Genomic DNA, 21,358 nt, shown 5'->3' with positions numbered 1-21,358 from the left:
CTCTGAAAAGAAGAGAAGTGAAAAACAAAGGAGAAAAGGAAAGATATAAACATCTGAATGCGGAGTTCCAAAGAATAGCAAGAAGAGATAAGAAAGCCTTCTTCAGCGATCAATGCAAAGAAATAGAGGAAAACAACAGAATGGGAAAGACTAGAGATCTCTTCAAGAAAATCAGAGATACCAAAAGAACATTTCATGCAAAGATGGGCTCGATAAAGGACAGAAATGGTATGGACCTAACAGAAGCAGAAGATATTAAGAAGAGATGGCAAGAATACACAGAAGAACTGTACCAAAAAGATCTTCATGACGCAGATAATCACGATGGTGTGATCACTGACCTAGAGCCAGACATCCTGGAATGTGAAGTCAAGTGGGCCTTAGAAAGCATCACTACAAACAAAGCTAGTGGAGGTGATAGAATTCCAGTTGAGCTATTCCAAATCCTGAAAGATGATGCTGTGAAAGTGCTGCACTCAATATGCCAGCAAATTTGGAAAACTCAGCAGTGGCCACAGGACTGGAAAAGGTCAGTTTTCATTCCAATCCCAAAGAAAGGCAACGCCAAAGAATGCTCAAACTACTGCACAATTGCACTCATCTCACACGCTAGTAAAGTAATGCTCAAAATTCTCCAAGCCAGGCTTCAGGAATATGTGAACCGTGAACTTCCTGATGTTCAAGCTGGTTTTAGAAAAGGCAGAGGAACCAGAGATCACATTGCCAACATCCGCTGGATCATGGAAAAAGCAAGAGAGTTCCAGAAAAATATCTATTTCTGCTTTATTGACTATGCCAAAGCCTTTGTGTGGATCACAATCAACTGTGGAAAATTCTGAAAGACATGGGAATACCAGACCACCTGATCTGCCTCTTGAGAAATTTGTATGCAGGTCAGGAAGCAACAGTTAGAACTGGACATGGAACAACAGACCGGTTCCAAATAGGAAAAGGAGTATGTCAAGGCTTGCTGGGAGCGAGCTCCACCCGTGGCAAAGGTCATGAGGAAGGAGGCTTGGCATAGGCAAAGGCGGGATCGAGCCTCAGGAGTTCCCCTGGAAATTCTCGAGCATCTACCCCCCAAACCAGAGTCTGCCTACTTTCTGCTTTGTGCTTTCACCTACACCTCTGACTTTACGGGGGGCTGTCCCCCACTACCTCTCTCTGAAAAAAGACTTAGCTTACAGCTCCAGTTAATAATTCCTGGATGTGACAGTGTTTCAACCTACAAACACCTTTGGAAGTCCTCTAGCCTGCCTGAATAGGTTTTTCCGGCCACATGTGATTGCTCAGAGCCTCCCAACTGGGAGAGGCATGAGATGTTCTAAACTGTCTAAATACAGATTCCTTTGAGCAGTTAAAAGATTGATTAGAAATTGTATTGGTGAAGGGTTTTTCACTTGTTGGGCCAATGTTTGCTGCTAAGTTTCCATATCCCTTACCTGCTGTGTCCCTGGCAGTGTATTGATTAATATAATTGGTGTAAATAGTAGCTTTAATGTTTGTAACCTGGGGCCCTTGAGTTAATTCTTTTTCTTGTTATAGCCCACCACACCTTTGCTCTGTAGGGATGCAACTTTATCTAATGCTTTTGGAGGGTGGCTCCTGACCAATCACCTTTAGAGAAAAATAAGTTGTCTGAGGAAAGGGTCTTAAAATGTTAACAGGCCTCCGGGCCAGAAGATGATGCAAATCACCTAAGCTTTTGCATATGATAAGTTTGCAGGAAGAAAGCCTGGCTTGCTGCATGACTCTACCCCTTCCCCCATTATCTTCTATGCATAACTTAAGGTATAAAAACTACTTTGGAAAATAAAGTGCGGGCCCTGTTCACCGGAACTTGGTCTCCCCGTGTCGTTCTTTCTCTCACCTTCTGGCTGAATTATTCAGCCTCTTTTCTCCACTGAATTTCCTCACTGAGCTATCCTTATTCTATTACTCTTTATATCCTTAATTAACGTTTAATTAAGCAGTTGTTTCCTGATCCTCGCCGACGCCGTCCCCGCTTCGAATTCCCTGGATCCACCGGGGCTGGACCCCGGCAAAGGCTGTATATTGTCACCCTGTTTATTTAACTTATATGCAGAGTACATCATGAGGAATGCTGGACTGGAAGAAACACAAGCTGGAATCAAGATTGCCGGGAGAAATATCAATACCCTCAGATATGCAGATGACACCACCCTTATGGCAGAAAGTGAAGAGGAACTCAAAAGCCTCTTGATGAAGGTGAAACTGGAGAGTGAAAAAGTTGGCTTAAAGCTCAACATTCAGAAAACGAAGATCATGGCATCTGGTCCCATCACTTCATGGCAAATAGATGGGGAAACAGTGGAAAGAGTGTGAGACTTTATTTTTCTGGGCTCCAAAATCACTGCACATGGTGACTGCAGCCATGAAATTAAAAGACGCTTACTCCTTGGAAGGAAAGTTATGACCAGCCTAGATAGCATATTCAAAAGCAGAGACATTACTTTGCCAACAAAGGTCCGTCTAGTCAAGGCTATGGTTTTTCCTGTGGTCATGTATGGATGTGAGAGTTGGACTGTGAAGAAGGCTGAGTGCCGAAGAATTGATGCTTTTGAACTGTGGTGTTGGAGAAGACTCTTGAGAGTCCCTTGGACTGCAAGGAGATCCAACCAGTCCATTCTGAAGGAGATCAGCCCTGGGATTTCTTTGGAAGGAATGATGCTAAAGCTGAAACTCCAGTACTTTGGCCACCTCATGCGAAGAGTTGACTCATTGGAAAAGACTCTGATGCTGGGAGGGATTGGGGGCAAGAGGAGAAGGGGATGACAGAGGATGAGATGGCTGGATGGCATCACTGACTCGATGGACATGAGTCTGAGTGAACTCTGGGAGTTGGTAATGGACAGGGAGGCCTGGCATGCTGCAATTCATGGGGTCGCTAATGGTTGGACACGACTGAGCGACTGATCTGATCTGATCTGATCTGACACCCATTACAATGGCTAAAATGAAAATGACACCCTCAAATGTTGGCAAAGGTGTAGAACCGGAATCCTCATAACATGACTGCTGAGTATGTAGAACAGTCTTGGAGTACTGCTTTAAAGTTTCTTACAAAGTTAAATATTTAACAATAGTTAAATACCTATCCCATAAACCAGCAATCTCCATAGGGATTTACCTCCCCAACTACAAAATAAAAACATACATCCACAAGACTTGTAAAATGATGCTTATAGCAGCTAGAAAATAGATAATGTAATATATTCATAAAATTGGTATATTCCACAGCAATAAAAAGAATGAACTACTGAGTCACATGAAAACTTGGGTGAATTTCAAAAATGATGTGAGAAAAAAGTTCACAAAGAAAATAAACTATATGATTTTACTTATATGAAATTCAAGAACAGGTCAAACTAATTTGTGGTGATAGAAATCAGAATAGTGATTGCCTGTCATCAGTGGGAACTAACTGGAGGTGGAGATGAGAGAAATTTTTAGAGTGATGGAAATGTTCTAAATCTTAACTGGGATATTGGTTACATGAATATATATTTTTTCTATATTTGGTAAGTGATCTTTTTAATACAGGGAATTTATATTCTTTAGAAGTTAGGGACATTTTTCTAATAATTCCATCAAGTAAAAATGAAGGAGAAAATAAAACCAGGATTTCCCATTTAGGGGAATCACTATACCATATTGGTAAGATTCTTCCAGATAGTATGATCACAGTGTTGCATGAAAATCTGCCTGCAATGCAGGAGACTCAGGTTCGATCCCTGGATCAGGAAGATTCCCCTGGAGAAGGAAATGGCAACCTACTCTGGTATTCATGTCTGGAACATCCCATGAACAGAGGAGCCTGGTGGGCTACAGTCCATAGGGTCAGAAAAGGGTCGGACAAGACTGAGCAACTAAAGAACAAATGTAAATAAAGACAGTTCCTTAGCTTATCTAGTATCTGATTATGCAATTTGCTGGCCTGCTACTCTAAGCTTATCTGAGCATACAGTGAAATGAATCAGAGAGAAATACCAGGATGGAGAGAGGAGGTGCCATTTGGCGGGAGTTGTCAGGGTGGAAGAGATCAGGCAGGAGCTTGTTCTCCCATGACAAGAAACTGTCATAAACTGTGTAAGAAGGTTTTGTTAGAGGTTACAGACCCTTCTCCACTGAATAAGGTTCTTTTGTATGTGTGCACTCTCATACAATCATTTTTGTGTATGATTTTGGAGAGAATCACAAAACTCCTGAGGTTCATTTTTAGGGAAGCCAAGTTAAAAACAAAACAAGCCTGAATTTGAGAAAACAATTTCAATGAACCAAAACAATTTTACAAAACACACCTGTTCATTTTATCATGAATTTAGCTTTGTTCAAGCAATATGATTATCTAGTACCACTGAGCATCCTCCAGACTTCCTGGTTAAGTACCGCTCCCTATTTCCTCACTGGTGACTCCCATTCTCTGTGAGCTGCTGCTCTCGTTGTAATGAGAGAATGTATAGAATGTAATAAGTTGTAAAGTCTCTGTTTGTAAGTAAATTCAGTGAGGTACTCAAATCCTAGAAATGAACAATATGACTCTCTGCCTTCCCTGATAGTAAGTTCAAACATGACCATGTTCCTACATTTTCAATGCCTCTTTATCAAAAGACACAGTCATCTGGAACTTGTCTAAACATAGGCTTATATGAACTAAGCCATAGTCATGTATAATTATAATCAAAGAAATTATGTCATGTCTACAGTTTATTAATGAAGGAGTAAGAAAAAAAATTAAGTTTGTGACCATACAGAAAAGCAATTCCTCAGGTCCATGTCTCAGTACTTGGGACAGTGCCCAGAATGGAGCAGGGACTAAACAGAGAGACTTAATCCTAATGACCTGCTGGATGTTGCCTCATTGCCAGATTTCTCTAGAAGCAAGAAAGGGAAAGACCAAAAAATAAACGAACAATAAACTTCACAGAATTTTCTTAGGGGGGGGGGGGAGTTTTAATTAATGTATTTAGCACAGTTCTCTTTATAAAACATACTTATTTTAAACCCCGAGCAAAAGCCCTGTCGTTCATTTCCAAAGACAAACCATCTCACTGCTCTTGAAGTGCCTGCATTTTCTTCCTCTGGTCTCAGAGAAGAGCATGGGATGCGTGCTTCAAGTCGTTGAGATAAAAATCCAGGAGGGAGAAGTCCTGCTGCAGTGGGTAGCTGTTTTCATCTAACACAAAGAGGCTCTGCACCTTAAGGACACAAGGCGCCCCGCTGCCCGCCAGCAAGGCATGGAGCAGGTCCGCGGCGGCCATTCCGTAGGTGACGTCACAGGGAGGGGCTGCGGAAGAGGAAACGCAGGGCTCTTAGTGCCCCTTCCGGGGGAATGGAAATGCTCACACTTAAAGGGTTCATTGTTTCCCTTGGTTTCTCAAGTCCCAAAGCCACTGTACATATCTCTATCCCTGCTCTTGCTAGCCATAGGTTCCTCTCTAATGATGAGGTGCAATTCCTGCTGTTCTGAAGAGAAAGCACGGGTTCAGACTGATGTTGTTTCCTTTTACGGCACAGCCACCGGCTTCATAAAACAATACAGGGAAGAATTGAGATTCATCTTTTCCTAAATTAAGCTTGAAGCAAAAAGGGTATGTCCACATCAGAAAAGAACTCTTATGTTTATCTAGTCTACAGCTCTTATCATGGTTATATATACACATAGTGTTTGTATAACAGAACCCTGAGTAAGTTTCTAAATGAATACCAAAATCTTTTTAAAATATTTATTTCTTTGTTTGTGCCAGGTCTTAGTTGCGGCAGGCAGGATCTTCGATCTTCACTGCTGGACCTTTAGTCGTGGCTGTGGGACCCTGTGCATGGAGATTGTGGGGTCTTAGCCCCTGGACCACCAGGGCTCTTAAGACCACAAGTCTTCCTGCCCCAAGATACAGATGGTGAGGATGAAGATGGCGGAAAATCTCTCTATCCCTGGGGGAGGGGCAGAAAACCACCTTGGATCAAGACGGTCAGCAGTGCCCTGCTGCTGGGATAGGGGCAGGACCACGCAGAGACACTCAACAGAGACACAAGGCCGAGCTCGGCTGCTACGGCAGGAGGGACAGGGTCTGTTCGAAGGCACCACACCCAAGAACCAGACACACGAAGAACCTGTGTAGGACTACGGCTAGACAAGAATCAAAGAGAATCACTTCTGCCCCTCTCTCTAGGCTGGGATGCAAAAATGACAACCAACAGAGCCTGTGCAACCTGGTGAGGTATACAAATGTAAGAAACTCTCTGAGGCCCGGGTGCAGGGTGAAGGATTAAAGCTGACAGTAGAGCAGGAATACTCGGAGGAAACTCTCTAGAGAACCACTCCCCACTATGAGCACGGATAATGCTAGAAAATTTGAAGCCAGTGATGACCTGAAGGTAACCAGAGCAATGAAAAACTCAAATCCAACTCATGGGCTGGCAAAATTAACTCTACTCTGCTCACCCTCACTCCCATTAAAAGTCGAAGAAAACAGGTGTGCTCACTTTAGATACAAATACTGTTCACCTCAGTCTGTATTGTTCTATATGCAATGTTCAACATTTAAGCAAAAATGAAAGCCAGAAAAAATAAACCACTATTACGAGACAGAGCCATCATTAAATGAGATTAACTCATCTGCTTAGAGAGTCTCAGACTAATGAGGAAAGGATGGAGTTTGAGCATCTGACAAATGGATCATCTTCACTTTGCTGTTAGCTACTGACGATCAGCCACTGTTGTGCCTATCATCAGAGCTGAAGTTCCTGAACATCCACACGACTGCCATCTGCACAGTCTTCATATGTTTATATAGTGCTGCACATTCATTTACTTAACTATTAAAAAACTAGGGCACTGGTGTTTTCCCTTATCAATTGGAAAGTTAGAGTAAGAAGAGATTAGGCACCTACTTCTCTCTCTCTTCATGTGCTGAGACAGGTGTAGAGCAAGTCTTACCTTCCAACTTATATAATCTTGTGTTTCTTTTTTTTTTTCCATTGTATATAAGAGAATTTTATTTATTTAAAAAATTTTTATTTTATATTGGAGTATAGTTGATTTACAATGCTGTGTTAGTTTCTGGTGTCCAGCAAAGTGATTCAGTTACACATATACATGTCTATTCATTTTCAGATTCTTTTCCCACACAGGTTATCATAGAGTATTAAGTAGAGTTCCCTGTGCTATACAGTGGGTCCTCGTTGATTACTTATTTTACATACAGTAGCCTGTATAGTCTTGTGTTTCACTCAAGCTACATTATCCTTCTGCTTATATACTGACAGGAAAAGAAGTTAATTTAGACTATAATGTTCCTTCTATTTTAATATACTATCTGTACTCCTGATATGAATGGTTCCACAGAGGACAACCTCTTGATGGCATGTTGATATCTTACCTATTACTCTGTTGAGCCAGTCAGGAGAAATGTTGAGCAGAATCTTCTCTATCAGCTTTGATCCTACATGGATGCAGACCTTATATTTTCCATCAACTATGGTCATTAAAGCTGGCCTACAAAAGAGTAAACAGCTTAGGACCGTCAAAAAGATTTTCAATTAAAGAAATGTTTAAATGTAATATAATTTCAAAAATTAGTTTTATAAAAAAATATTTAATTTATTTACTTATTTTGGCTGCACTGGGTCATTGTTGCTGTGCAAAGGCTTTCTCTAATCGCAGTGAGTAGGGGCTACTCTCAAGGTGTGGTATGTGGACTTCTCATGGCTATGGCTTCTCTTGTTCTGGGGCACGAACTCTAGTGCATGCTGGCTTCAGTAATTACGACACACAGGCTTAGTTGCCCTGAGACATGGGATCTTCCCAGACCAGGGGCCATTCTGGTGTCCCTTGCATTACAAGGTGGATTCTTAACCACTGGACCACAGGGAAGCCCACAGCACTGGGTCTTTATTCAGAGTTCATTTTAATTCTTAAAACAACAGTAGGATGTCCTGAAATGCCCTAGAAATGCAGGGCTTTTATTTTAAAGACTTTCAAGTAATACATTGATTTTATTTATTTCATATTCATTTTAAATGTTCAGATACTAATATAAGAAGACATAATTTTACCCTATTGTGCAAATTACTTTTAGAGATAAAATAAAGATGATAATCACATATTTCACAATCACAATTTCAAGTTATTTTTTTCCACTGGATTCTTTATCATAAAAAACAAACTGTTTTGCATGTCACTAAATAAAGACAAAGAAGTAGACACAAACCATGACACACTCTAAAGAACAAACAACATGAACAAAATGACATGAATAAAATTATTCTGTGTACTTTTAAAGAAAGGGATATACCCCTTTTAAAAATAAATTATTACAAAATGAACAGAATTTAGAAAGACCTACCAGGATAGGGGAATTCAGCATAACCACTAAACCACGACTACTGATTGTCTCTCTAAAAACTTACTTCCCCCTTTATCGACATGATTCTAGGTCCTTTTATCTTTTTATAATCTTTCCCCAGGGTATCTCACTTCCTCCATTCTCTTTTTTAAATGTGGATGTGCCATGTGGCACACGGGCCTTCAGCTCCCTGACGAGGGGCTGAACCCACATCCCCTGCATTGGGAGCACAAAGTCTTAACCACTGAACCTCCGGGGGAGTCCCTCTTCCTCCATTCTTTATTTCAGCAAATACGTGCGCAAAATCTGGTACTATCCAGTGTATACACCGGGTACACACTAGTGAATAAGAGAGATCTGCTTGCTTCACTCAAGGAACTTCAGAGTTTAGTGGTATAGAAAGACAATTAAGGTTTTCAATAATGGTGGCAAGATGCTTCGGTGGGGATAGAATAGGCTTTTCAACCAACGGTGCAGGGACAACTGAATAAAAGAATGAAGCTGGACTCCTTCCTTATACCACATATAGAAATTAACTCAAAACAGATCATGAATCTATATGTAAGAGCTAACTATAAAATTCTTGGAAGAAAAAATAGGAGTAAACCTCCATGATACTGGCTTAGGAAGGACACTTTTCTTAGATATGATACCAAAAGCACATGCAACAAAAAAGAGACACAGATAATAATAAAAAGTGACCGCAAGGACATGGAGAACCTGCAATCCTCATTCACTTCTGGTAAAACTAAAATTGTGCAGCGGCTTCGGAAAACAGTTTGGCAGTTCCTCAAAAGGAGTAAAAAGCTACCACATCAACCTAGCAATTCTACTCCTGAGTACATGCCCAGGAGAAATGAAAACATGGCCACAAAAAAGTTGTACATGAATGTTTGGAGCAGTATTATTTATAATAGCCAAAAAGTAGGTACAATCCAAACGTTCATCAATTGATGAATGGATAGATAAAATTCGGCATATCCATATTGTTGTTGGTTAGTCGTCAAGTTGTATCCAACTCTTTTGTGACCCTAAGGACTAAGCCCATCAGGCTCCTCTATCCATGAGACTTCCCAAGCAAGAATCCTGGAGTGGGTTGCCATTTCCTTCTCCAGGGATCTTCCCAACCCAGGGATCAAATGTGCATCTCCTGTACTGGCACGCAGGGGTGCCCATATTATCTGGCAATAAAACAAAATAAAGTACTTGATATATGCTACAATATGGATGAACCTTGAAACAGGTTAAAAAAAAAAAAGAAGCCAGTCATAAAAGACTGCACACTGTATGATTATTTATCTGAAATGTCCAAAGTAAGTTCCTCTACAGAGCCAGAAATTCGACTAGTGGGTGCTGTAGGTTGGTGGGAAGGAAGAATGAGAAGTGGCTACTTCGGGGGTGGGAGAGGTGAAGGTGATCCAAAATAGATTGTGGTAACAGCTGCACAAGACTGTGAATATACTAAAGCCTTGGAATTTCACATTTTAGATGGGTTGATTTGATGGACTGTGAATTGTATCTCCATAACGAGGTTTTTCAGAAGACTGTGCAAGTAAATGACTCCAGGTGCACACACAGAGCACTTCAACAGAGAACAAAGGAGGCGACTAAAAAAAAGTCTCTCTGATGAAGGGCCCTCAACTAAGACACGAATGGGTCAGCCTTGTGGGGTCAGGCAGGGGGAGAAGCAGGCGAGCACGCCCTAAGGAGGAAAAAGTCAGATGCTAAAAACCTTACAGAAGGCCAGGACCAACCCAGAGATCAAGGCGAGGAGTGTGGCAGACGAGTGTGCTGGGAAATGCAGAGTGCGACAGGAAATTCTGGAAAGGTTCTAAAGGAACGCAGTGGTTACTCTGTTGGCTGTGGAGAATGGACTTGGTGGAGACAAAGGGAGGAGGGGACCTTGCATCTGAATCCAATCTTCTTTTCAGACAAGCAACTTTCAAAGTAAGAGCAAAGTTCATTTACTTGTTCATAACAGACATAAATATATGTAAAGAGAAATAAGGCTAATGGATTATGCTTCTATAAATTTTCTTATTTAAAGTATTCCATGATAACATGCTGAACATATCTGCATTTGGTTTTTAGATATTACAGTATTTAGAAATAGAAAAGAGCATAAAACACTGATTGCTAATCTGCTATCCTTAATGTTTAGTGTGAAGATAAGAAAACTGAGGTGCAGTGAAAGCTGAGCATCTTACTAGCTTCTACAACTCAGGGGTTAGATCATATAATTAATTTTAACCTTTAAATTCCAATAATGTGTTAAGATGGGGAAATGAGTTTCTTATGAGCCATTTAGAACTTGGTTAAAAATTAAACCAAGTAAAAGGTTTTTTTAGTGTATCTGCTTAAAAACAATAAAGTCTCCCAATTACTGCTTTTTTAAAAATTCCTGTTACGATTACTGGGCAATTTTTGCTTTCATAAATAGCCATTTTTCCATCACTCAGGAGGAAAAAATTTATTCTCTTGGATTAGCTCCAGTTATTTTTCATCAGAAACACTTGGTACATGTACCTTTGTGGTCGTTTCTAGCCCCATATGATAAACATTTCCCATCTAGCTGGCCTGCTTAGTTGGCTTACCTGTAGTATATTTTCTTCATAGTAAATGGCAAGCAGCTGAAACATTGTTTGTAGATCTTGTTCTCATCTGTTTGTAGTTCCAATCCACATTTTGCACAGCCAGTGTATATAATATTGGGCAGAGAAGAAAAAATACTCTTCAGAGAACTGCGAGCATTTAGAGCTATTTTCTGAACTGCTGCAACGGGAAACACTAGCTCTAAAATCTGGGCTTTGATTAGAATCACTCCTGTAAAAGATAAGCAAAAAGAAATACCATAAATTATGAGGCCAAAACCATAACTTTAATTTACAAACATGGTTAAGTGTATGGTTGAGTCAGTTACTTATGGTAAAGGACACTAAGGCCTTGTTGGTCTTCTCTGCTCTTCTGCTAGACAGTCTTACTCACTATGGCTTCCGCATTTACTCCAAAGCGTAGGGGGTCATCTGCCTACAACTAAGAGTAAAGATTTATTTGGCCAACTTGGTTGAAAAGATGGATGTCTGTACCAGGGAGGGCCCCAGAGGACCCCGCTCAGTTTCACTACCAGGGACTGTGTGCTGTGCTGTCCTTCGTCACTCAGTCGTGTCCGACTCTTTGCAACCCCATGGATTGTAACCCGCCAGGCTCCTCTGTCCATGGGGATGCTCTAGGCAAGAACTCTCATGCCATGCCCTCCTCCAGGGGATCTTCTCAACCCGAGATTGAACCCAGGTCTCCCACATTGCAGGTGGATTCTTTACCACCTGAGCCACCAGTAAAGCCCAAGAATACTAGAGTAAGGGTAGCTCATCCCTTCTTATTGGATCTTCCCGACCCAGGAATTGAACTAGGGTCTCCTGCATTGCAGGCAGATTCTTTACCAGCTGAGCTACCAGGGAAGCCCACCAGGGACTGACTATAACAGCACAAGTTTTCTGTATAGTTTCCCAATGGGGAGTACCTCTCCAGGGCGTGCAAGAATACTCCCAATTCCCAGCCTCATGCCCCAAATGAAGTGAGGATATATCCTTTGTGCTATTAATCATCAAAACTATAGCCACCTAATTTATCATTGTCTATAAATGGGAACCCACTCCAGGGTTCTTGCTTGGAGAATCCCAGGGATGGCGGAGCCTGGTGGGCTGCTGTCTGTGGGATCGCACAGAGTCGGACACGACTGAAGCAACTTAGCAGCAACAGCAGCATATGTTGTTTGTTTTTATCGTTATATCTAATTCTAGGCCTCTAACCCCAGCAAGTAGATGTTTACGTAAAAGATATGTAACGGGAATTTCCTGGTCCTGTGGTTAAGACTTTGCCTTGCTTGGAGGAGGGTGCAGGTTTCATCCCTGGTTAAGGAGCTAGGATCCCATATGCCTTGTGGCCGAAAAACCAAAGCAGTGTTGTAACAAATTCAATGAAGACTTTAAAAAAAAAGAAGATTGTTTAAAAAAAAAAAAAAAAGAGTTGACTCTTCTGTGACACCAACATAAATGCAGCCCCTCTACTGCCTACGGCATTCTTCCTGCAGTGGTCATCTTCATAAGCCTGTGAGGCTCCAGAGGCGGGCACAGGAGGGACATAGAAATAGGAAGCAGGTTTAGAAACGTGCATGGCACTACAACACTACCCAAGATCTCACCAGTTAGTACAAACCTAGAGTCTTCTGTGGCCACTTACTCCCATTTTTGAAAGTTGTGTCAAATTTTTGTTTGATGATGTAAAAATTGGTAAATTTTTTACTATCTGTGTTTATTTTCCAGAAATATTATTAATTTAAACTAACTGTTAGTATTAAAACAGAGCACGACCGTCTGGGGCCCTCCCAGGCACAAATTCCTTTCTGTCCTCATTCCTTGTTTCTGAGAAATAGGCTTCATTCAGCCTCCTTGACCTTCCGAGTTCCAATTCAGTTACGAATCTGGGAAGGGAGGGAACCGAAGAGGCAGTCAAGAGACAACAGAATACCAGTGGGGCAAGGTCCTTCTCGTGAAATATCTATAACAGTATCTTTGAGTTCTTCTGCAGGAACTAAGGCCCCACCCAGGTGGAGGACAGTAACTTCAGGCTAAAAAGCACAAGATTTCTGGAACATTATCCTGTTACTTTACCACCAACCAATCTGAAGAAAGTCACACCCTTTCACACCCCAAATATTGCCCTAAAAACTTCTCCCTGAAAACCATCAGGGACTTGGGAGTTTTTGAGCATGAGTTGCTCATTCTCCTTTCTTGGCCCTTCAATAAACCTTTTTCTGCTCTAAACTCTGACATTTCAGTTCATTAGGCCTCACTGTGTGTCCAGCACATGAACTTACATTTGGTTAAAGTTAATAATAAATGTTTCCATGTAGAAGTGGGTATATGGAGTTCTCTGAGAATAAATCTCTGTAATTCAATTAAAAAGTGGGGTTTCGTTTTTTAATTTTCTGGGCCAGGACTGAGCTCTTAAACCTGTGAAGTCTGACACTAACTTGAAGTAGGTGGCATCAAAATTGAATTGAACTGTACAACACCCAGTTGGGGTGCACAGAGTTGGAGAACTGGCTGTTGATGTGGAAAACAGCAGCAAACCATACATTTGATGTCAGAAGTGTTGTGTGTAAAAATAGCTGACACCCGAAACAACTAAAAACCAAACAAAATGTATGAAACAGCAGTTCTCAGGACATTAGGTATCAGGCAACAAAGGACAGCGATCCCAAGCGATGAGAAGCAAGACGGAAGCCTAGCAACTGCCCCAGCTTACAGACAAGCGTTTACTGGCTACAGTACAGGAAAGGAGACCCAGGCAGAGCCTGGTGGTTTCCCTGAACTGACAGCAGACACAGCTTGAGTCTGGAAGGCTAATAGGGCTAGAGATATCAGAGTTGGTATTAGACAGGACAAAGGGGAACTCTGGAGAAAACTCGGGATAACTGCAGAGGGTACCCCTCACTTGAAGAATTCAACTGAGTACTGACCAATACATGTAACCAGAGGACAAGAAAAGACCATCCAAAAGTACTGAACAATCCCTGAAGCTTGCACAGAGATAGGAAGAGTGACTTCTCCCACCGCTAGAGTGGAAAATCTCAGAATCCATAAGGTATTGGGTAGAGAACTTAGAAGTTGTACTTACAGGAAAATTCATGGCACTAAACTCCTACATTGGGAAAAAACATGTCAGTTACCTCCATTTCCACCCTAAGAAATGTGAAAAAAAGAAAGAAACCCAAGAAAACAGAAGAAAGGGGGAAACAAAATCAGAGCAGAAATCAATGGACTAGAAAATAGAAAAATTAATGAAAAAAAAGGTGGTTATATGAGCAGATTAATAAAACCGGTAAAACTCCAGCCAATGATCAGTTAAAAAGAGAGAGAAGGCACAAATTAGCACTATCAGGTAATACCAGTATTACTACAAATTCTACATGTATTAAAAGAGATAGTAAGAAAATATTATAACTTTATGCCAACAAACTTTTGTTGTTGTTGTGCCAACAACCTAGATGAAATGAACGAATTTCTTGAAAGATGCCAACTATCAAAGCGCACTTAAGAAGAAACAAGTAACTGGAATAGCCCTATATCTATTAAAGAAATTGAATTTGTAGGTAAAACCTTCCAATAAAGAAAACTTCAGGCCCAGATAGGTCTGAAGGAGTTCTACCGAACATGTATGGAAGAAATTAATCTAATTCCAAATAAACTCTTCTGGAAAATTGAAGAGGCTCTCCGTCCATGGAATACTCCGGGCAAGAATACTAGAGTGGGTTGCCATTTCCTTCTCCAGGGGGTCTTCCCGACCCAGGGATTGAACCCAGGTCTCCTGCGTTGCAGGCAGACGCTTTAACCTCTGAGCCACCAGGGAAGGGATGACTGAAGAGGAAACACTACACATCAACTCTTCTATGGGCATTGCTCTAACACCAAAACCAGAAAAAGATACAAGAAAACTGCAGACAAATATCCACCATGATACAGACATAAAAATTCCTAAAAACAGATATTAGCAGTAATTCTCTGGGCTTCCCAGGTGTCTCAGTGGTAAAGAATATGACTGCCAATGCAGCAGACACAGGTTCAATCCCTGGAGAAGGAAGTGGCAACCCACTCCAGTATTCTTGCCTGGGAAATCCCATGGACAGAGGAGCCTGGTGGGCTACAGTCCATGAGTTGCAAAGAGGGGGACATGACTTAGTGACTAAAGAACAACAAGAACAACAAAAAGCAAGACTTCCCTGGCGGTCCAGTGATTAGAACCCAGCACGTTCACTCCTGGGGCACAGGCTCAGTCCTGGTCAGGGAACTACCCTATAAGCTGGATGCACAAAGAAAAAAAAAAGTTTTTTTAAAGCTTTTTCTGATGTGGATTATTTTTAAAGTGTTTATTAAATTTGTTACAATATTGCTTCTGGTTTGCGTCTTGTTTCTTTGGCCTCAAAGCATGTGGAATTTTAGCTCTTTGACCAGGACTAAACACAAACTCCCTGCCTTAGAAAGCTGACGTCTTAACCACTGGACCACCAGGTGAGTCCCCAAAAAGGAGAATTTTTACCCACCATATAAAGAACTCTCAAAACTCAATAAAACAATGAAGCCAACTTTTTCTTGGTAAGCAAAAGATTTCAATTGACACTTCATTAAAGAAGATACATAGGTGGCAATTAAGTACATAAAAGATGTTCAACATCACCAGCCAATAAGTAAACGCAAGCTGAGATTATGATGACCCATTACTATACATCTATTAGAATGAACAAAATTAAGAAGAATGTCCATACCAAAACCTGAGGTGGGTGTGGAAAAAACAGAGCTCATACACTGTTGGTGGAAATGTAATATGGGACAATTGTTTTGGGAAACAGGCAGTTTCTTTATTTCTATTTTTCTGGCAGTTTCTTTAACAGTTAAACGTAAGCCTGCCATATAATCCAGCTATTGATTCAATTCTTGGGTATTCACTCATGAGAAAAGAAAGACTATGAATAATGCCTTGTACTTGAATGTTTATGGAAACTTTATAATAGCCAAGAACTGGAAACAACCCAGATGTACATCCAGAACTGAACAAATAAACAAAGCATGGTGTATTTGTATAACAGGATAAAGAATGGTTTACTGATACACACAACCACATGGATACATCTCAAAGAAACTGATACCTCTCCAAGAACTGGCTCCGTTAGAGATGCCAAACAAATGATTCCATATATATAAAAGCGCAGAAAATTCAAACTAATCTCTAGTGACAGAAAGCAGATTGACTCCCTGGAAGGGTCGGGGGCAGGGATGAGGGATGGAAAGAGATACAAAGAGGCGGGTGATGGTTTCATGACTGTGATGTTGCTTTCATGGGTTTCATGTCCATACTTACCCATGTGAATGTACACACTTTATTAAATAAGGGTAATTGCCTATATGAAAATTATATCCCAAAAATCTTGTTAAAAAAATTTTTTTTAATCTAATATTCTGAACCAATTTGAAAAGCACCAACTGAAATGTCCTATTAACTGCATAGGACCCAACTCTTACATTTCTGTGGACGAGCCAGAAGAGGGCAGAGCATGCTAGCAAAAAACCCCAAGAAATGTGGGGGGGTCTTAGCATGTGGTATCTTAGGAGCTTCAACCTAATTTATTTGGGATCAGATTATTTTCATTAGAAAAACTGTAAAAATAATCTTATTTCACTTAAAACAATTCTAGCATTTAATGAAATCTAAAGCTATCTGTAATAATTCAGAAGATTATTTATGCAAATTGGAGAATAAAGCTAAAATTCACTGTCAAGATCCAAATTTCCTGAGCTATTTGTAACAACTCAACCTATAAAATCCCCAAAAACAGTAATTTTTTTTCAAAAACAGTAATCTTATACAAATTCTGAGGAAAATTTTTCACCAAATTTTTCTTCATTAAAAAATTTAAATTATATAACAATAAACCTGCAGATACATCTCATTTTTTTCAACCTTTATTTTCCCTCTAAATTTATTTGCTATAATAGCCATTGGAAAGCTTTCTATTAGTTTCCAAAACTGATAATCACTGACATTTACTCATTATTGGCATTTAGCAACCCTAACTATAGCTTTAAATGCTGTTTAATTTATAATGCCATCAATCAGGAGTTAGCATCTTTTAGCATCATTTCCGTAGTTAAGAAGCCAGTGCAATTTAGTGGAAAGTATTGGTATTTCCCATTTTATTTCCCACTAAAATTGTAGCAATTTATCTAGTTATTTATTTTTGCTATTTTACTCTCTTTATTTCAAAGTGTATAGCATACTAAACCTAAAACATACTCCTTCTACTACTTCACTCAAAAGAAATTAATTATATTTTGCTCATGGAAATTGTGTGAGTATGTATATAAATTCATCAGGCATCCTTCCATGTGGTATGCTTGAGAGAATGAAATTTACACACACACGCACACACACACACACACACATTCAAGTTCAGGAAGTGTGTTATTACAATACCGGGTCTTAGGTGTGGTATGTGGCATCTAGTTCCCTGAGGAGGGATCAAACCCAGGCCCACTACATTGGAAGCATGGAGTCTTAGCCACTGAACCACCAGGAAATTCCCCAATGTTAATTTTTAACAATCATGTATAGATGATAGCTTAGTAACTTGATAAAATATTTATCTCAACAGTGATTCTGATTAGAGTTGCTATCTATTTCTGGCTTATTAAATGATAAGCTACTTATAACTGTATGCAAAAAATATTTTTAAGTAACCCTTAATAATTACAAATTAATCTCAAAGGATTATAGGCAGAAAGTCAGGAAGAGGTTAGTAGCTGCTTCAGCTACTTACAGAGACCTCTATTTCACTTTTACATCAGTTATACATGTTTCCTACGAACAGCAGCTTCCTTGGTTATATTAAAACCAGCAATGTCTTTTATAAATAAGATCTTACCCGAACGCTTTTCCTCTAGGTGTGTTGCTAAATCTGACATCTTCACAAAGGAGGGTGTGTTTTTTTGAAATTTTGCTTTAAATGTAATTGCCCTTCTATCATCATCAAACAGGCACTCACAGGATGACCATGGTGTTGTATGCAATTCTAGGTTCTCTAGGATGCAATTGCGCTGAACAAAAAGATACTTAAATTCCCAAATATAACCTTAAACAAAACAAAAACAAAAAGTTACCAAAAGGAAATTATCTAGGATCAAAACCAGATTAAACAGACTGACCTGATTAAATCAGTTAAATACAACTTTTATCTCATTAAGGAATTTGGATATAAAGAGGCAAAATATGAATGTTGTGTTAAGGCAATAACAATGGTAGAGATAATTTTTACAAAATTTTTTCTAAAGATTACTTGGTCTCCTAAACAGTCATAATCTATCATAACCAACTGTCTATTCAGAATAGCAAACTCTCATTCTGATTATCTACAGGAAAGTTTTTTTTTTTAAATAATGACATAGAAATGGACACATGTCTACCATAATCAATATTACTCAATGATTTTTCAATACCTTAGTTTTCTTATTTAGCTAATTTTTTTGGAACAACAACAACAAAACATTCAGATTCAGTTGCTCCTATTTTTAATTCTTTCAGTAATAATTCTGAACCACAGTAGCACAGACTTTCTTGCTCAACAATCAGACTGCGCTGTGCTGTGCTTAGTCACTCAGTCGTGTCCGACTCTTTGTGACTCCATGGACTGTAGCCCACCAGGCTCCCCTGTCCATGGGGATTCTCCAGGCAAGAATACTGCAGTGGGTTGCCATGCACTTCTCCAGGAACAATCCGACTATATATTAATAAATTCAACTTTAAAACTATATTAAAACAAAAAAAGTTTCTTAGTACAAAGTCTTCTAATGACAAGTGTCTTTTTATTTTCCCACATACTTCAGTCTATAAATCTAAATCACACATCTCATCCACCTCCTCAGTCTCTCTGGACAGCTATTTTTTTGTGGGAAATTTTAAAACAAGTCAGTAAATCTGTATAGACAGAGCATCGTTAGAAACAGCTAAAGCATATGTATTCCAAGTTGTTGCTTAAAACCAATCACTATTTTAAAACAATTTTCTTGTCTTATTATAGAATACATACTTAGAAATCACAGGTAAGATAAGCAAAGAAATAAATGGCAGCTACAGTCAACACCTCAAAATAAATACAGTTACTATTTTAGTGTCCATGCAGTTGTTCTCAATTTGTTTGATTTTTACTTACTCTGTCAAATGTATATTTTATGTCATTAAGTATTATTCTGCATTATTTTAAAATACTACATAATATGTCATTGCACAGGTATACCAAAATCTTAAAAATTATTAGCACAATCCTCTCTTTGGGGACATGTTTCTTATTTTTCACTATTATAAATTTAGTACTATGGTAAAATATTTTTAGCTACATCTTTATGCATAGTCATGATAACTTCCTATTAAGTGTCATTATTAGGCCAAAGGTATCCCAAATTCAGGCTTTCATATGCACTGTCAATTGTCCTCAAGAAAGGTTGTTCCCCTGAAACTAATAAACAACTAATAAACAACCAGGTTGTTGCCTGGTGGCTCAGATGGTAAAGAATCTGCCTGCACTGTGTAAGACCTAGGTTCCATCTCTTGGTTAGGAAGATCCCCTGGAGGCGGGCATGGCAACCCACTCCAGTATTCTTGCCTGGAGAATCTCAAGGACAGAGGAGCCTGGCGGGAGGTCCATGGGGTTGAAAGAGTTGGACAGGACTGAGCGACTAAGCACACACACACACGTCAATTATACTTCAATCAGAAAAAGAGAAAAAAAAGGGTTGCCGGTTTATATCTTCTATAATCTACGAGAGTGGTTATTTCCCCATATCTTTTCTACTGATTTCTTAGGACAAAAATCAGTTATCATTATTATTTTATTTGTCTGCCTTCCATTGCTAGTAAGAATAATTTTTTTCATACATTTATTGGCCACTTTAATCTCTTCTTTGAGGACCTGCCTGTTCACATCTATTGCTCATTTATTCTCACAAGGATTTGACTTTAGATTATGCTATTATTTTCTGAAAAAATACAATTTTTTTTCTGGTTTTTCACTTGCATTTTAATTCTGCATATGGTGATTTTCATGTATGGCAGTTTTTGTTACAGCATTTTATTTAACCTACTAATCTTTGGGTTCCAAATAAGTTCACTTATATTTTCTCCTAGTACTTACTGTTCCTTTTAAAAGTATTTGAATTTGTAATACATCCAGCATTTATTCTGGCACAAATATGAAGCATAAGTTTAATTCTTATTTCTTCTCAAATTGTTAGATAGATATTTCAAATATATCTACCAATTTAAAAAAATTTGCTTTAATTTTTAAATTATAAAATAAAATATACTTTTTATAAAATATTTAGACAGTAAAAGAAAAGTAATAGGCAAAGTAAGATTGTCTGTATTTCAGTAAAATGGATAATGGGTACTTTAGTTCATTGTGTTATTCTGTCTATATGTTTGAAGTTTCTTTATACTAAAAGGTTTAAAAAATAAATGCAAATTCCATACATGAAATTCAAACTAAAAATATAAAAAAATAAAAACCACATAATACTACTAGAGATGTCTAGCATTTTAGTATCTGTATTTCCAGATTTTTAAAGTGTATATACTTATATATCCACTTTTATTAAAATGGGATCCTATTATACATGAAGTTTTTTTTTTCAATAATAGAACTATTTTATTAAACATATGAACGTACTGATTTTGTACAATACGCATTTCTTTCTTTCCTCTGCCGCAGGAAGCCAGCGCTCTAGAACCCCATGTTTATAAAAACACACTTTGGCAGCTACTATGACAAGGTGAAAAAAGTGCAATTCCGAAAGTGACAACACATAACCGAAGTGGGGAACAGAAAAGGCAGAGGGGAGTGGGCCCAGCGCTGCTCATCTTCTCTCAAGAGGAAACAATGTAAGAACAGAAACTCTTGAGCATTATTTAAGCAGTACTGCCCAGCTCTCTTGGTAGCATCTCTGTTTCAATTCCATTTATCTTGATGTTGTAACTAACTAATCTGTTACTTCTTTAAGAAATTCTGCCCTGGTCTATATCCTTTTCAGTGGCCCATATCCCTTTGAGTTTCAAAAACACAGAAGTCGCTCAGTCGTGTCTGACTCTTTGCAACCCCATGGATTGTAGCCCACCAGGCTCCTCGGTCCATGGGATTTTCTAGGCATGAATACTGGAGTGGGTTGCCGTTTCCTTCTCCGTACATGAAGTTTTATAATCTACTTTTTTAAACTAAATATTATATCTATACATCTATCCAGGCTAGTGAACATACATATCTTAGATAGTGAATATATTGGTGTGTCCACCAGACCACAAATGACCCCCTTAACTATTCCCCCACCCACTGAAATAAGCTTACATACTCCAACTCGTACTTTTTTTTACCTTTTAGTACAGCATGAGGG

At 39.2% G+C, this 21,358-nt stretch overlaps 1 protein-coding gene across 7 annotated transcripts in view; it reads right to left on the bottom strand.

Moving 5' to 3' along the window:
- The window catches only part of SHLD2 (shieldin complex subunit 2), a 45,710-nt gene that overhangs the window by 4,649 nt on the left and 19,703 nt on the right, over positions 1 to 21,358 (bottom strand). For 3 of the 7 annotated variants that reach the window (XM_070782280.1, XM_070782278.1, XM_070782279.1), the window contains 3 exons: positions 10,961 to 11,189; positions 7,401 to 7,516; positions 4,951 to 5,308 (listed from right to left, as the gene is read on the bottom strand). In XM_070782280.1, coding sequence (XP_070638381.1) covers positions 5,109 to 5,308; positions 7,401 to 7,516; positions 10,961 to 11,189 — 545 coding nt within the window. In that variant the 3' untranslated portion in view covers positions 4,951 to 5,108. The other 4 variants (XM_070782274.1, XM_070782276.1, XM_070782275.1 and 1 more) reach the window with 3 other exon arrangements.

Source organism: Bos indicus, chromosome 28 (assembly GCF_029378745.1).
Source record: "Bos indicus isolate NIAB-ARS_2022 breed Sahiwal x Tharparkar chromosome 28, NIAB-ARS_B.indTharparkar_mat_pri_1.0, whole genome shotgun sequence".
NCBI classification, from domain to species: domain Eukaryota; kingdom Metazoa; phylum Chordata; class Mammalia; order Artiodactyla; family Bovidae; genus Bos; species Bos indicus.
This window is presented reverse-complemented; position numbering and strand designations above follow the sequence as displayed.